This window comes from Wasmannia auropunctata, unplaced genomic scaffold (assembly GCF_000956235.1).
Source record: "Wasmannia auropunctata unplaced genomic scaffold, wasmannia.A_1.0 LD335994.1, whole genome shotgun sequence".
Classification (NCBI taxonomy): domain Eukaryota; kingdom Metazoa; phylum Arthropoda; class Insecta; order Hymenoptera; family Formicidae; genus Wasmannia; species Wasmannia auropunctata.
This window is the reverse complement of record NW_012026896.1, coordinates 64,439-81,324: the sequence shown is the minus strand read 5'-3', so window position 1 is coordinate 81,324 and position 16,886 is coordinate 64,439. Positions and strand designations below refer to the sequence as shown.

The window sequence follows — 16,886 nt, the reverse complement described above, 5'->3', positions numbered from 1 at the left end:
AGCGTTGCGAGCGTTAAATGAAACGCACCCATAGGCGATTGAATCACGTGATAATCGAAAGTTGTTTTACCGCTGCAAACTCGCGGGGGGGAGGGGGAGAAGGGGGAGGACGTTCACAATAAGCGATTATCGAAGTGTATTCAATTATTGGATCTTCACAGTGCCTCAAACATTATTGTCCCGTTTTTCCCCCTCTTCATTCGATCCTTCTGTCCCTGCAACAATTCTCCACCGACTTCAATACCCTCACACCCTCACCAGCGTGATAGGCGCTGATTCAGTTATCACCCTTTACCCGCCGCGACACAATGGTGTTAAATAGGAAATAACCAAATGTATGATACTGATATTGTGGATCTGCCCTCGAGTTCATTGCGGTGACGACAACTTCGTTAATGTGGCATGAAAAAGAGAGAGAGAGAGAGAGTCTGGAAGGGGAAAGGAGTGAGAGGGAGGGAAAAGAGGGAAAAGAAGAAAGGAAGAGAACCGTCCACGCGTTTTTAATAATTAACCGATTAAATGCACGACCGCCTCAGGTATATAAAAGCATTTGCCGGCGCTCTAGACTAATTAATGGGAAATAAAATCTTGCGACATACATAATGACAGAGTTATCGTGTATCCGGATATCAGATAATTATCGGATATTAGACGGCTCAATTACAAGTAGATACTCGACACTGATAATTAATGACTATACAGGATATATCGCAGGTCATACAGCGCTTCTTTCAGTTACGAAATTCCGATTAATTTTCCGGGAGCAAAAACTTACGTTAAAATTGATCTTCAATAGTTTTTATCATAATCAAAATTTAACTTAATAAAAAATTAAAATCTAATATGTCTAATAAAAGAAAGTCAAAATATAATATCTGATTGATATCTTATTTCAATTTAATGTTTTTACAATCAAAGAAAGAAATCTCTCTTTTTACAATCACAATTATTAAAATAATTTGTAAAAAAATTCTTTGTCACATTTCTAGTTTTGGTATTGCCTATGTTTTATTCTGCCCCATTTCTACTCTCCTTCGTTATCTCTTGAATAACATCGTAGTGTTAACTGGAAAATAATCAAACTAATAGATGCCAGCAGTCTTGCAAGTTAATGTCTGCTGCCGTCGCAACTTCGTTAATGTAAGCGAGCTTTGGAGAAGAAAAGAAACGAAAACGGAACAACAAAATAGAGAGAGAACAAAAATCGACCAAAACTTGATGGTGCGAAACTCTTTAATGACTCTTGCTCACGACTCCTTCACTAGAAGTGTACAAGAAAGGACGAAACACTTAACGACAACCGACGTTATACGCATATTTCTTGTTCGCAACTCTTCGAGGAAAGATCTATTCTATAGATCAGAAGAATTAACATTAACTAAGTATTATATTAATTTTCAATTAATTGTGTTTTAAAAATTAATCATTACATACTATTATCCATTTATTTAAACAAAGATTTGTGGCGATTGCATCGCCACTACCTCGAATTTAGCCCGCGCTTTAAAATATTCGTTACTTATGAAATCTGCGAAACATCTGCGAAACACACGATTAGATGTTGACACGGTAGGATCAGCTGTTCGCCACACAAAAAGAGGTCAAGATAACTTAAAAAACATGTTGACGCAAACACGTGGAAAACAGCAAGGCGAGAGAGACGAGAGAGGTTTAGCGACCGCGCGATGGACAAAAGGAAGAATTCGGTTGAAACACTCCGACGCGATCAGACGTGCTGATTCTATACATGTACATCCGAATAAAGTGAATTTAGTCTCGATACTCCTCAAAACTGAAATACTTATTATCCGGACATCATCCTAGCACAAGACTAACGAATAGAGTACTCTGATCCTGGCGCTACATATCCACACGCACATGCAATAGACTAAAGATTGATTTCTGAAAATAATTTATAAGAATAACGTAAAACACACTTCTGTTATACGAAACAGTTTTTAAAAGTTATATAAATAAGATGCTTCTACTATATTATTGATTCTTGTCAAATAATGTATCATTTTTTCCAGAAAGAAGAAAACTACTCTCTTTTTTAGAAAAAAATACTCTTTTTCTTCTGCTCACTTCCCCCTTTTCTTTGTACGCGAAACTGATTGTTTGAAAACAATCGGTATGACTCAATTATTAGATTCGATCAAGGTTACATTTTAAGTAAATCACATTTCGGAAATAATAAAAATTTTCCGTATAATCTACTTAATCACTTTCATTATCAAATGAGAAAACGTAGTGCAAATTGAAATTAAAATAGATAATTGAAGAATCAATGTGTACCTATATACATAAACAGCATTTTTTTTTATATTTTTTTACTGCACGTTAAAATTGTTGTTATGTTCTAATTTATGTTTTAATTCTTTTTTTTTGCAAAATCAAGTCAAAATTAAAACGCAAAACATTACATCTTTTTCTGTTCAATTGTATTCAATATATCTCATGTTAGTGTTCTCGTGTCATGACCCAATCATAAAATAAAAATCAATAAGCAAGAAATACAGAACAAGAAATTTTATATTTATCAATCTATATATATTTCCCGATATTGCTCTACTGACTCTACTGTATTGTTTTAATTTAAAAACAATTTTGCTTTTTACGAGATTGCAACTAATGTTAATTAAAGTCCAATCAAATCGAGATTGAAGCGCACAGTGTGCTTCTATCAATGTGCATCATGTTTCATCCGCTGCTATCATAATTATCGTTTTCGATTCGGTCGCATATGCAAAAATAGAGTGGTGATTTCTCTTACCGACTTACCGCCTGCCCTGCAGGCGTATCAGTGTTATCCTTCTGATCCTGCATGTCGCCACCAGCCAACAAGAATTACACAATATGTGCTGCTTTATATAGTCGAAGATGTGCTGCAATCGATATAAGAAAAAAATCAAATGTAAAACCTGCAGAGAAAAGCATGAGAGCAGCCATCCCGGCGTTTTTCGCAACATCGGTAAAAGTTTTGACCTCCCCGTACACTAACGCCAATTGCTTCCACTTTTAAGATGGAACTACGTGCAGTGAGGTTCAATGAATCGCTGGATCACATAGACCGGTGAACTTACCGACATGTCTGACTTGTCGGGCACATATCTGACCATCGGACACGTCGGTAAGTTCACCGGTCTATGTGACCCAGCAATTCGTTGAACCTCATATATGTACGTAGTTCCATCTTAAAAGTGGAAGCAATTGGCGCTAGTGTCACGTGGAGGTCAAACTTTTATCGGTGTTGCGAAAAATGATGGCCGCTCTCATGCTTCTTTCTGGTAAGACATTTAAATTTTAATATCAGCGGCACCGATAACCGCTGCCGTTCGACGCAATTTGTTTCGCCACCAACTCGCGACGACAAACTTTGAAATTCAAATTTTATTAACTGGTGAATCTCATCGGAGACGGAGTGTCCTGTTACGTTTAATTAACTTGAATGAACGCACTCGACACTCAACGCGATATCGACGAAGATCACGGCGCAAAGGATCACCCTTGCACAATATTATTAAAGTAATATTATTTGATAAATAATCCAAACAAATTTTCCAACACTACGCACAATACAGAGTATTAAAAATTAATATTAAACATGCAAGATGATAGTTTTCGGAAAATTCTACTCTTCTTTTTACTGTGGGTGGCCCCGGTCGTCCCCTGTACAGGGGTACATACACTTGGCCAGTCTTTCTAACTTAGATGAGTAATTATTAAATCTTGATAAATGAATACCAAAAAATAAATACCAAAACTTGATAAATGAATATTAATCGGAAGCAAAAAACTTAATCGAATGATGCAATACCAAAACGTGCTGATGGAATACTCGGCCACAGACATCCACCTCAGTCCGTGGCTCGCAAAAGAATTCCGGAAAATTCTACTAATCAATAAACCGAAAGCTCTCGAATATAGAAATCCGCGTTTTTTCCCTACTTACCAGAGAGAATATGTAGTCCAAATGAAGACGTTGCGGTAACACGAACTCAACTGTGCGAATATCTGCTCGCAACTAAACTAAGGTCGTGACTCGTGGCGTGATATTGTTACGTACCGCCAGGTAGAGTGTAGACCGTGTACGTAAATGTAAACAAAAATGTCCTAAGTAGCGATTATTGGGCAGAAATTCATCGTCGTAAACATCTTTCCAATATTATATAGGGTGTCCTAAAATCTTTGCTTCTCTCTATTTTATCAAGTAAAATTGCAGCATAAAACGACTGGTATAATACAACAATTTCATATAACAAGACAAGAATAAACGAATTTAAAACAAGAATATGGAACATATGTTAGAGAATTCCTTCGAGACGCTGAAAGACAAGAAAGCGAAACAGGAGAAGAATATTGAAGATTTGATAAACAAGATATTGAACAATCGAGGTCTTTTCTCTGAGACCGTCCAGCCTACCGGAGGACGTAAAAATGAGACAAAACAGATTGCACCACAGCTTGCGAGAAGAAAATCCAACAAGTGGAGCCGTAGGATTACTCAATTCTACAAACATCAGACTTGCGTGTGGAAATGATGACCGAGATGGAGGCAGAGATTCACGACGTGCAGGATCTTCTTAACAGTCTGTAGAAGAAGCTTTCCGACATCCGGGAAGACATCACATAGTAAGTACAGCAACGCAAGAGTTCGTTATCCTTATTGGTTCATTTGTCATTGTGTTCGTTACAGTTTGAGAAACAAGAAAGATGGATTGGATAAAATGTGGGAAGCTTATCTAGATATCACAGAGACTTTCACGAGCAAAACGTATGAAAAGGAGTACGGCTTAACGAAACATATATTTCAGGAAGTAGAGAATGACCTGGTATGTAAAGTTGTGACTTATCAAGTTATCATGCACAATGTCTTAAATACAAAATGTGACTTTTATGAAGACATGGAACAAGATATTGATGGTTGGTAACTTTTTTTTGCAGTCCATCGTGGTAGATACAATTTTTCCATACAACGAAGACTTCAAGGAATTATTAGCAATATGATCGTCTTTATAAATCACGATAAATATTTTACAAAGTCAATCGTTGCGAATGTACAAGGAAAATTATGATTGCAGGCGCTAACAACCGCTTATATGAAGGGGAGAGATGACATTTATGTAGATGTTATACCAAATACTTTGAAGTATGTAAATTTTCTACTGGAAGTTGATATAATACAATATCACGGTAACGATAAAACTAAAATTGGAATGACCGAGTTATTATAATATCCGATAATTATCTAATATTTTACTATCTCGAGCTACATCTGTGATGCAGTATAATATAAAAAAAAATCGATAAGCATGATAATAAGTCAGAAATAGAAAAAAACGTTCATTTGATAATAGTTAATAAATTATAAAAGATATTTTCTAAGAAAGGAGAGGACTTTCTCTCAATATTCTAATGCCCCAGCGATGCCACTCGGTTCGAGTGATCCACAATTCCTGAGCCTATTCCAAGCAGCTTAAAATTCCTGTTCCTTTCCACGTCGTCATACCAGGATCTATATTTTTCGGCTGTGTTATAATGTCTAGTTGCTCTGCCAGAAAAATCAAGCGGTGTGTAAAGAAATAAAATTTTTTGATGACTCTCTGTCATCGATGACATTCGCGTTTGTGAGGTTATGTTGTCCATTGTTTACGAACATACAGACTGCTCGCAGTCTCGTAACTCGTAAAATGGATGTAGCAGTTAGCATGGACTCGCACCACAAATTGTATACCCGCGGTGCAGAAAAGTGAATGTTGTTATGTAGTTTACATCCATCTCTTCAGAGAGTGTTAGTGCCCGATGACATTTTGAGGTTAGGTTACAATTTGAGAGACGCTATCTGACGAGAGCGGCCGGCACTTGGCGAACATGAGTGATGAGATGAGACACCGCTCTGCGGCCTGCTTTCTTGTGTACCGAAGGGTTGATTTTCGAGTCGTGCGAGGATTGTCTTCCTCGGAGTACGGAATATCCGTCCCCGGTATTTAATTGAGCCGGGCGCGATCGCTTTCGTTTCCACGTCGCGTCCGCGAACGATGCGGACTCACGCTCACCCGCGTCGTCGGACACCGGAGATCGCTTAGGTCATAACCTTCGAGGCGTTTGTTTTCTACGTGTCTGAATACAAAATACTTGGAGATGTCGATCGAAATAGAGTCGGCCGAGTTAGTGGAACGATTTGTTTTTGACCACTAGATTATTAACGAATCTGAATTGCGTATCATGCAATGTATACTTAATCATTTTTCAGTGTGATCCGATTGATACAGCAGTATCTCAAGGAGGCGAACCTCGTGAAGACGCTGCAAACACTACAGGTACTTCCCTCTCGACGTTTTATCGCACGTTTTCTTGTTGCTTGCTTGTTGCTAATGTATTTTCTCTACGCAGGAGGAAACGGGCGTGTCGCTGAATACTGTGGACAGCGTGGACGGTTTCGTTGCCGATATAAATAATGGCCATTGGGACACAGTTCTGAAGGCTATACAGTCGTTGAAGTTACCCGACAAGAAACTCATAGATTTGTACGAACAGGTAGATGCATTAAAAATTAGAATTGTATATGAAAAGTAATATAATAGTCTTCAGTATTTTGTAATCGTTTTAAAAATCTGAATTTTCTTATGAAATAATACTAATAGATTTTATTGTTCTTCAGGTTGTTCTAGAATTAATTGAGCTGCGAGAATTAGGCGCGGCGCGTTCCTTGTTAAGACAGACTGATCCCATGATCATGATGAAGCAACAAGAACCCGAGCGGTACATTCACTTAGGTATATATGTCATTTCTATGTCACATTTAATCAAAATTTCATTTTTTATTAAGTGTAATTGTACAAACGTTGCTTATAATATTGTATGTACATTGTTTTTGCAGAGAATCTACTCGCGCGCTCGTACTTCGATCCGCGCGAGGCGTACCCCGATGGAAGCACGAAGGAGAAACGAAGAGCGTACATAGCCACCGCCCTCGCCGGCGAAGTGTCGGTTGTGCCGTCCAGCAGACTGCTCGCCCTGCTGGGACAGGCGTTGAAGTGGCAGCAGCATCAGGGTCTGCTGCCGCCCGGCACCACGATAGACTTGTTCCGCGGAAAGGCGGCGGTTCGCGATCAGGAGGACGAGAAGTACCCGACGCAATTGTCGAAGCAGATCAAATTCGGCCAGAAGTCGCACGTGGAGTGCGCGCGTTTCTCGCCCGACGGCCAGTACCTGGTGACCGGCTCGGTGGACGGTTTCATCGAGGTGTGGAACTTCACGACCGGTAAAATTAGGAAGGACCTGAAGTATCAGGCGCAGGACAACTTTATGATGATGGAGCAGGCTGTCCTGTCGATGTCGTTCAGTCGTGACAGCGAGATGCTGGCGGGCGGCGGCCAGGACGGAAAAATTAAGGTGTGGAGGGTGCAGAGCGGACAGTGCTTGAGAAGGTTCGAGAAGGCGCACTCGAAGGGCGTGACCTGCCTGCAGTTTAGCAGAGACAACAGTCAAATATTGTCTACTTCGTTCGATACTACTATAAGGTAAAATAAAAAAAAATTAAATTTCAAACATAATGATATTAAATATAGTAAAATTGAATATAATAAAATTAAATATAATATTATTAACAGCTACGTTAAAAAACTTTTCAGGATACACGGCCTTAAGTCTGGAAAAACTCTCAAGGAATTCCGCGGTCACTCCTCGTTTGTCAATGAAGTCGTATTTTCCCCGGACGGTCACAATATAATTAGGTATTTATTACGAGCATTACTATAAACACGGCATTGGTATAAATAATTTCTGCTTTTTTTTTTTCATAAACAAGTATTATTCTTTATTTCGTAGTGCGTCGTCGGACGGGACCGTGAAAATTTGGAGCTTGAAGACCACCGAGTGCATAGGCACTTACAAATCGTTAGGAGCCGCTGATCTCACAGTGAACAGTATCCATACCCTTCCACGAAACCCGGAGCACTTCGTCGTGTGTAATCGCTCCAACACGGTGGTAATTATGAATATGCAAGGGCAGATCGTAAGATCGTTCTCCAGCGGTAAACGCGAGGGTGGTGACTTCGTGACTACAGTGGTGAGTCCGCGTGGCGAGTTTATCTACTGCGTCGGTGAGGATCTCGTGCTCTACTGTTTCTCCACGTCGTCGGGAAAGCTCGAGAGAACGCTCAACGTGAGTATATACTTCTTCGTTTCATCGCGATATTCACCCTGATCCGATTAACAGCGTCCCGGCCTTTTTAGATACACGAGAAGGACGTCATCGGTTTGGCGCATCATCCCCATCAAAATTTATTGTGTTCTTACAGTGAGGACGGTCTGCTGAAGCTGTGGAAGCCGTAAATGAATCAACAAATTATTTCCTTTTATATGCGAATGCAGACGGTATGGGGAGGATATTGTCTTTGTGTATTATAATACAACATTTTTACAGCGACTGTGGTATTAGTCCGGCTTGTCCCCAAATTATGCGACAATTATTAATCCATACATTAATCAATCCATTTGTTCTCTCATCCCAATACCGACCGATGAAAGAAATACAAACACGCATATATAATTTCAGCATTTGAATAAAAATAAAACAAGACTGAAGAATATTTTCCTGCGAGAGTGTCGGTTCCCTCCAAGATTCTAAACTTTTTCTCCCTTTTTCGTTTTTCACGATTCGTTCCATTTTCCTGTTAGGACCGGAGGGTGCGTTAACGAGGAAAGAAAAGGCGTGATTTTTCACGGAAAAATCACGTCGATATAACGCTGAAGCATTCGACGTAACGCGTTCGCCGCGAGCAATAATAGACATTACGCTCGCCTGTATCTGATCGTGCGAACCTAATCGTTATAGCGTCGCCGACGTTAGTCCGAGGCAGGTAGATAGGATACACGGGGTGGGTGGTTGGTCGGTCCGGGGCCTCGTTTCGGGACCTAAGTGCATCTCCCTCTCGTACCTATCCCCCTTCGCGCGTCGTCACGTAGCGCGCGGGGCCCCCTTTAGCCGGGCGCGCGCGCACGCTCGAACGTAATTGGGCCCGAGCAAATAAGCAATCACTATATTTCGGCTCGGCAAATATTATAATAACAGACTGGTGGGGTTAACCGGGTTATCGGTCGTACGATCGGTGGTCTCGGCCCAGGCGTCTTAGACAGCGCCAAAACCAGCACCGACCTGCTGCTCCTTTTTGCAGCGCGGGTCCGCTTACGGCTCGTATACGCGACCCCGCTTACCGAAAACGAGCCCTCCGTTAATATCTTCATAAAACCCCATGTGCGAAAATGTATCCGGCCGAGGGACGGCGATTAATCAAACCGATGCGCAGAACGTGGGTCTAATCGGAGGGCAATCTTGCTCCAAGCGGGACCCTCTCTTGCTTCTTGACCGATGACATAAGATCCCTCTTATCGTTACTAATGTAAACAGTTCTAATTTTGCTTATTCATTCTAATTTCTTAATTCTTTTATAAGATATATAAGATTATGTGAGATTAAAATACAGGAATTTATTTGGTTCATACACAGAAAGAACTATTTTGCTGGATACAGATTTGAAAATAATTCTTGTTGGACCATCAAAATAATAACAAAATAATTTTGTTGAAAAGTCAAACTGATTGCTAGAACATCGAAACATTTTATAACAATGCTTATTATTTTTGACTTTCTAACAAAATTATTTTGGTGGTCCAATAAGATTTATTTTCAAATCTGTATCCACTAAAATTTTTAAATTTTTCAGCAAAATCTTTCTTTCCGTGTATACATGTGTGTGTGATTTTTTATTTTTAATATTAAATATTTTTGCAAGTAAAACTTGTTTGTATAATACGAATTTTTTAACAAAAGGAAGAAAACTGTCCTTATATCTTAAACGCTTGTTCGTACAATTTATAACACGCTTCTTTATTACGAAGCGATGTGTTTCACTGTCTTCCAATGATACAAAACCCCGTCATTTGTGATGACAAGTATGCGAGATCGGCGGGATTTTCTCACAGAGCGGGATTAGAAGACCGCGTGAAACTTCACTGTCGGTCTTTTTGGCATGTAATCCACACGTGGAAACAAATGGACCGGAAAGTCGTTCCGCTTCCTCCTTAGTCCCGGCTAATGCGACTTTAATGTCATTGGAAGTTTTTCACTTTACTCAGTTTCCTGTCGGTGTAGTTGGACCAAGTTGGTACCAATTATCGTTTGGATTCTTGGTCTCACCGCCGATCTCTCTTCCTTGTAGTTATACCCGGTACCGCCGACGATCTTTACGTGATTTTTTATTGCTCTTTGATATTACTTACAAGTAACGTTGCTATACGAAAGCAATCATTGATAATGGACAAGCGCAATATAATTGTCATAATAGCAATGACAATTATCGAGTTCTCGTAGAATTGAGTTCGGTCTACTTTCTGAATTAAAACTTAATATAGAACTACTGACAATTAATTTCTACTACATTTAAGTATGTTATTTTTTTCTTAAAAAAGGATCGAAGACGGAAAGTAAATTTAATCATTGTTACAACAAAAGTCATAGAAAATTTTTGGTCTCAGAAAATGCATTATTATAAATGATAATTGAGTAATTGTTTTAATCATAAACCAGAATTTTTGGAATTAAAGCTTAATATTAGAACTACTGATAATTAATTTCTATTATATTTAAGTATGTTATTTTTATCTTGAAAGAAGATTGAAGGGGAAAAGTAAATTTAATCATTTACATGTTACAACAGAAATCATGGAAAACCTCAGAAAATGCATTATTATAAATTTGAGTGATTTTTTAAAATTACAAACTAGTCATTTTAATCGCTCTGGTAATGTATTAATTTAATTACGCGAAATTAAGCCGTATAAATTAAAGAGATGAATTTGATATAATTTAGCGAGATGAAGCTTTTTTTATTTTTTTATATTTTATACATCTGACTGATTTTATATATTCGATATACATTATATGTATATTACCAAGTACATGAAATATATATTCCCGGTATTAATAGAAAAGAAAGAAAACTATTTGAAGACCGAAAAAAAGGTTGTCTATGCAGGTAGAGAATTTTATTTTAAAATTTACTTTGAAAATCATGTTAATTGTAGAACAACATAGTATTTCGACGAATTTTACATGATTTTCACTATTTATTTAATATATACTACAACAAATTTATTATAGTGTAAAAGTAAAATTTGTCAAAATACTATGTTGTCCCACGATTAACAAAATTTTCAGGGTAAATTTTAAAAAGAAATTCTCTCCGTGTGCTGGGATAATCAACGACGTTCGTGTGCGTCTGTGTCTGCCGACCTACCGCGAGGATGCACGCTCGGGACGATTAGACGCAACGCGCCGCGTGTCTGCGGGACTGTTTTGTGTCCGAGTGAAATGCGTGTAATCATATTCTAGCGTGCCATAAAGGATTTTTCGAACGGTCGAATTAACTGTATACGCTGGCCGCGCGTACCGCAAAACCAGATGCCACTCTTAGCGTTACCGGTACCGTAACCGGCGCCGTTCCGCGATCGCTCGAAGAGACGGTCTTTGTTTTACGGGTGCATTTTGACGAATTGACGATGATATATTCGGTTCGAATGCGGACGAAAACGTACACTTGGGCGGGGAATCAAGTGCGACGCGATTACGTAACGAAATGCAACGAGGGGAGGCAGGTGCCCTCGCCGTCAGTTTTGTGGAAAAAAGAGCGACGGGGAAAGACGCGGCGAATCCCCATCGCGAGGGAGGAACTACGAACGGTTGGTCTTCGAGCGAAGGAAATTCGCTCCACTAATTTCGCCTCTTCCGACATATCCGTGATATCGTACGGGTGCCCTTAAACGCTATCGGAGATCGATCTATATAAAGAGAGCGGCGCTCCTTTTACCCCTGCGCGCACGGAGATCTCTTAACAGTAAAATCATCCGTCTGTCTATAATTATTTCTGTTTTTTTTTTTAAAAGCTATAATATCTATTGTATTCTCGTGTCTACTAGTAATTAGGCGCTTGAGCGTCTTTCTCGACGTATTTACGGATCTTAATAACTCGAAGGCGAATCTTTCGGAGAAGGCGAAATCACTCGGGGTAGCCCGAGTCGATGATATTAGCCGATACGGCCGCGGATCTCTCTCCGTCTCTTCCGATGATCCGTCTCGATCCTAGCTCTCGTTTCCGTATTTCCGGAAGACTCCCCAATTTCGCGATCATAATTTGTTAATAATTGGACATTTTGGGCTGTGGGCCCAATAGTAGAAGGGCCTACCTCTCTCGCTGGCCAACTGGCCCCAGGTGTGTGCACGGGGAGCGTGGCGGACGCGTGCTTCTCCCCTCTTTTAACCTTCGCTTGCAGCCGAACGCGCTCGATTCGATTCGCTCCTCTCTTCTTCTTCTTCTTCATCGTCTTCCTCTGCTTCTCTCGCCCCACGTTCTTCTCTTCCGTTCGCTCTCGTCTTCCTGGCGCGCCGCCGAACGCTCTCGCCGCAATTCGACGCGCGCGCGAAATTCCTATTCCGTAGATATTGATTTGCAGACGCGTGAGAAGTAGTAATCGAAATCGTAGGCTAATCGGATTGTAACGTACCATTACGCGTGAGAAAAATAAGATACGAATGAAAAGAAGATTAAATCAACAAGTGCAGTGAAATCAATATCTGAAGATCCTTATGAATTCGATAGACACAGATGCAGCAGACACAATTTTGTTCTTTATTTAATCACGAATTACATTAAATAATTTTTTTATTTTCCTAAAGTCTCAATTTTTTAATGGCATTATATTATAAAGTCACGTGAAATGAAGAGACAAAGTCGCAGCCGTTTGCGAAAGTCTGTCCTAGATCCGATCGAGAATCGGCGAATAAAAATATAATTATTCCACGGCAAGGTAAATTAGTGACAGATTTTTCATTAATTGCCATGCAATCAGCGAGATTTCAACGGACGAGACGGTAAAATGGTTAAATGGGGTATCGTCGTGTGTAGTTGAGCCGGCACGGCGATGGTAAGTTTCGGCGGCGGTGCGGGGGGGAGGAGGGATTTGCATTCGCGGAAAGGTGGCAATTACTCGCGGAACGGAATATAACGCAATTATCGAATTAACCCTCGCACCCCCACATAATTGCTCGCGACTTCACGATTTAAGTGGATAATCATTGGGAACCGGCTGACCGGGGCGAGCGCCGAAATTCGCTCGGGCCGAGCGCGTCAGGGAATGTGGGCCGGTGAATCGAGCGCGGTGCATCGTGTAATTTACCTTGCACGTTACGTACGCACGCACCGTTTGCTCTAATGGCTGAGTTTAACGGGCGACTGCGCTTCCTTCCGATGCTGCATACCGATCGGGAAATATCCAATCGGGCCTTGTCTATCTTCTCACGCCGTATCTCCACTCATTTGTAGAAAAGATCGAAGACCGGTCAGGGAGTGAAAAGGAAAAGGTTGTGGAGCCGGCCGGCGGCACCTTCCTTCTCGTAAAACGTCCTCTTTCAAAGACGCGTTATGAAATATCGGCGATAATTTGACGTGGCGTAACATGCGCCACGTCTGCTTTTCGATCGAGAGCGGAGGAAATCGATCGAGCGATTGGTAGCGCGCGGACTCTCGGGAGGAAACTTTCGCTCTCGATCGAAATGGCCACTCGGTCGCGCAGGAGGGTGCCGCATTGTGTTACGTTTATAGCCTTCATTTTCACCTTCAGCCTCCCTCATTCGCGCGCGCGGGAGCCTCATTGTCTCGCGCGGTGCTGAAAAACGTCCATTGTATACCGTCGATTTCAATGCGCACGAATCTCAAAATGGGGCGCGCGATTGTTTCACTCTTCTTTGAGTCTATTCTTCTCGGCGCCGGCTAATCTGCCCCGGCATTCACCGACGACGACTTACGAAAATCACCAGCGCGCCAGTTTAGAGGAATCTCGAAAATCTGGAGCGCACTGAAGTTGTAAAACTATCGTATAATTTTAACGAATCTCACAAATTGGTGATATATTTTTTACTGGTACTGGATCCGCAAAACAAACTATCAAAAAGTCCGATAACAATTTTATAAACTTGATAAATAACTGTCTAAATCTAAATCAGTGAATAATCATTGATTATATCCATGGTTATTCATTAAATGCATCAGTCTCAAGTACTGGAAATCAGTGAATTTCAACTGAAAAATCAATGAAACGTGAAAAGCTGAAATAAGTGAATAACGATGTAATCAGTGGATTTCGCTGTTTTATAATTGCACAGCGGATTTGGCTCTGTTTCACTTATTTATTAATTGGCGATGCAAGGCGTTACTGATGCAATCGCATTGACTTTTCCACTAATTCAAATTTAGAGAACAATATAAAAAACTGAGACATCTCATTTTTTCGTATCTTGTATATTTACAAGATTCTATTTTTTAGAGAGAAAATTTTAACCAGCGCTCTGTTTAGATAAATGGATTATTGAATTTATCGTGTATCGTAGGCGCGATACCGTGTGAAACTCGTCAATTTTTTCGAACGAGAGCATTCGTAACTGTCTCGTACCGCGGCTGGAAACTCCGATTCAATCGCGGGCACCACCCCCTCGTTTCGAAGGGGCGCTTCCTCGGCCTTAATCACTAGGCTAACCGACGCTCCGTATTCATTTTACAGCGCCGTGATGCGCTTGGGAAAATTTGACGTCGCACAACTGCACCGCCGCGATCCTTCGTCCTCCCCTTCCGGCGGTACCTGCACATTCGACGGCGACATTCGAGGCGATCGAAGGAAGATTCAGCCTCGGTCCAATTCCCCATCCTAAAGACGAGCTCGTCCTCGACGCGCTTGTTGTTTTATTCTCGAAATTCCCAATTCCTCAATTAGTAACTTTCCTAACAGATATACACCGAGACTGACCTTCTTTATTACGGAACCCCTGGATAGATTTTCCCCTCATCTATTTCCCTTTGGCAGATAGTCGCGCACAAACGAGGCCAGCAGCGGGGTTTTTCTCAAGCCGCATTACAAATCACCGAAATGGGGCCACCACGATTCCGAGGTCCTTTTCCCCAACCGAGGCGGCCCCTCGAAAGTTTCCGAAAATCAATTTTTTCCCCGGGGCGTCAATTAAGCGGAATTTTTCCGTCTTCGACGTAGGTCTCGGAGACGAGACAAGGAGAAAGCGTGGGAGAAAAAGAGAGAAAAAGCAACGATTTCGGTCTTCGGAAGCCTTAATCGTCGCTGTTTCCCTACCGACCATTGCAATTTTCAGTCTTTCGGCTACTGCAATCGCCTCGCTCTCGAGGGTCATTCGTCTAGGTGTTAATCTCTCGAGAGAGGACGTGACTCGGCAACGGTTTTCTCAGGCCGAGCGGCAATGGGTAACGACAGGAGAACAAATATTTAGGTATCACCGGCCTAGGTCGGTCATCTCTCGCATGCATCTCGCCCGCCTAATCGACGACTCCTCTATCTTCCGATCGCGCGGGAATAATATTGGATCAATGTTATTCGAATATCGTGATGTGGCAACAGATGCGCCGTGTAAAAATAACTATATAGGTATTCCCCGTCATTTGCATACGCTATTATTTTAGGTGTGTGAGTATACGAAATATCTAAAGGTTTGCAAACACTGCACTTGTGCGATACGCGCGAGTTTAGATGCGGCGAGCGACTTTAATCGCTGACTCCGGGCGATTAATGTGCGAACACCGGTGTGAAATTCTGCGGAGTTCTCTATTTCATCTTTCGATTGTACACTCGAACCCGTGAGTACGCGTATAATCGGCTTACGCGTGTTCGCAGCTAACGCGATCGAACACGCGAGAAGGGTCGATCCGAGAGGCTCTCTCTTCCGTTCTCTCCTTCGCCGACCGAAGGGCGTGCGAGGCGAAAAACGCAACGAATTAGGCGCGCTTTGACAATTCTAATCTCGTGAAATATACGCGCGAAATATAACGAACCGAGAAAGAGAGAAGAACGCGTCGGATTACATAAAACACACCGTCGTAGAAGTGCTCAAAGGGTGTGACGCTTGCTAAATGGCGCTAATAGTAATCCTATTCATTGTGACGCGATACTTTAGGCGCGTTGTATCGTCCTACTTGTGCGGATTACGAGCGGAAAGGACGAGCGACTTCTTTTACGAGTAGCTGAGCAGGTGAAGGAGACGGTTCGGAAGACGATATCTCGGCAAGGTGTTGAAATAAGAGCTCTCTATTATATTTACTTCATATATCATCCGTAATATATACAAATGAGAAATAAATAAAATATATAAGCAAGTTTTTGGGGGAAGGAGAGAAAGAGATCTTAAAAAGTTCAAATCTATTCATATTTTTTAAATATAATTATAACTAAAAATTTATCTGCACGGAAAGAAGAATTTTGCTGTAGATAAAAAATTTGAATCTGAAAATAATTTTGTTAGACTATCAAAATAATTTTGTTAGAAACTCGAAAATGATAAGCATTGCTATACAACGTTTTAATATTCTAGCAATCAGTTTAACTTTCCAACAAAATTATTTTAATGGTCCAACAAGAATTGCTTTCAAATCTGTACCCAGCAAAATTTTTAGACCTTCCAGCAAAATCGTTCTTTCCGTAATATTTAGTAGAAAATATCTCAACTAGAAGGATTATTTCAGAAAGGTAACTGTGACCTCTCCAATATTGCAACCAAAAATAAAATATATATATTTCTATATATTACATATATTTTTTCTAATATTACTTAGAAACAAATTCTGATAATCGTGAATGCTTTTATAAGAACTTCAACGATGAGATTTTAATAAGGACTACGATACGAGCTAAAGATCTCCATCTCTCCAGTTAATCGCTTCAGTATCGTGCGTCTTCAAAGTGCTGCTCGGTAATAATTGCCGACGACTTCATCGGACGAGCGAGAGAAGGGACGAAAGGGAGAGTCTTACATC

The 16,886-nt window shown here is 40.8% G+C and overlaps 2 protein-coding genes and 1 pseudogene across 2 annotated transcripts in view; 2 read left to right on the top strand and 1 right to left on the bottom strand.

The window, feature by feature from the left end:
- The window catches only part of LOC105453903 (collagen alpha-3(V) chain-like), an 8,492-nt gene extending 4,461 nt beyond the window's left edge, over positions 1-4,031 (bottom strand). Inside the window, exons 1-2 of the mRNA XM_011696183.1 lie at positions 3,953-4,031; positions 2,774-2,885 (exon numbers count right to left, since the gene is read on the bottom strand). Coding sequence (XP_011694485.1) covers positions 2,774-2,826 — 53 coding nt within the window. The 5' untranslated portion in view covers positions 2,827-2,885; positions 3,953-4,031. The remainder of the gene's footprint in view (positions 1-2,773; positions 2,886-3,952) is intronic.
- Positions 4,032-4,268: 237 nt separating this feature from the next.
- LOC105453781 lies at positions 4,269-5,360 on the top strand (annotated as a pseudogene).
- A 493-nt stretch (positions 5,361-5,853) lies between these two features.
- On the top strand, positions 5,854-8,589 carry LOC105453780 (WD40 repeat-containing protein SMU1). The gene is made up of 8 exons (XM_011695980.1): positions 5,854-6,167; positions 6,254-6,320; positions 6,394-6,537; positions 6,662-6,776; positions 6,881-7,523; positions 7,635-7,736; positions 7,831-8,167; positions 8,239-8,589. The coding sequence occupies exons 1-8, from the start codon at positions 6,142-6,144 to the stop codon at positions 8,335-8,337; spliced, it is 1,533 nt and encodes a 510-aa protein (XP_011694282.1). The 5' UTR covers positions 5,854-6,141; the 3' UTR covers positions 8,338-8,589.
- Positions 8,590-16,886: the final 8,297 nt, after the last annotated feature.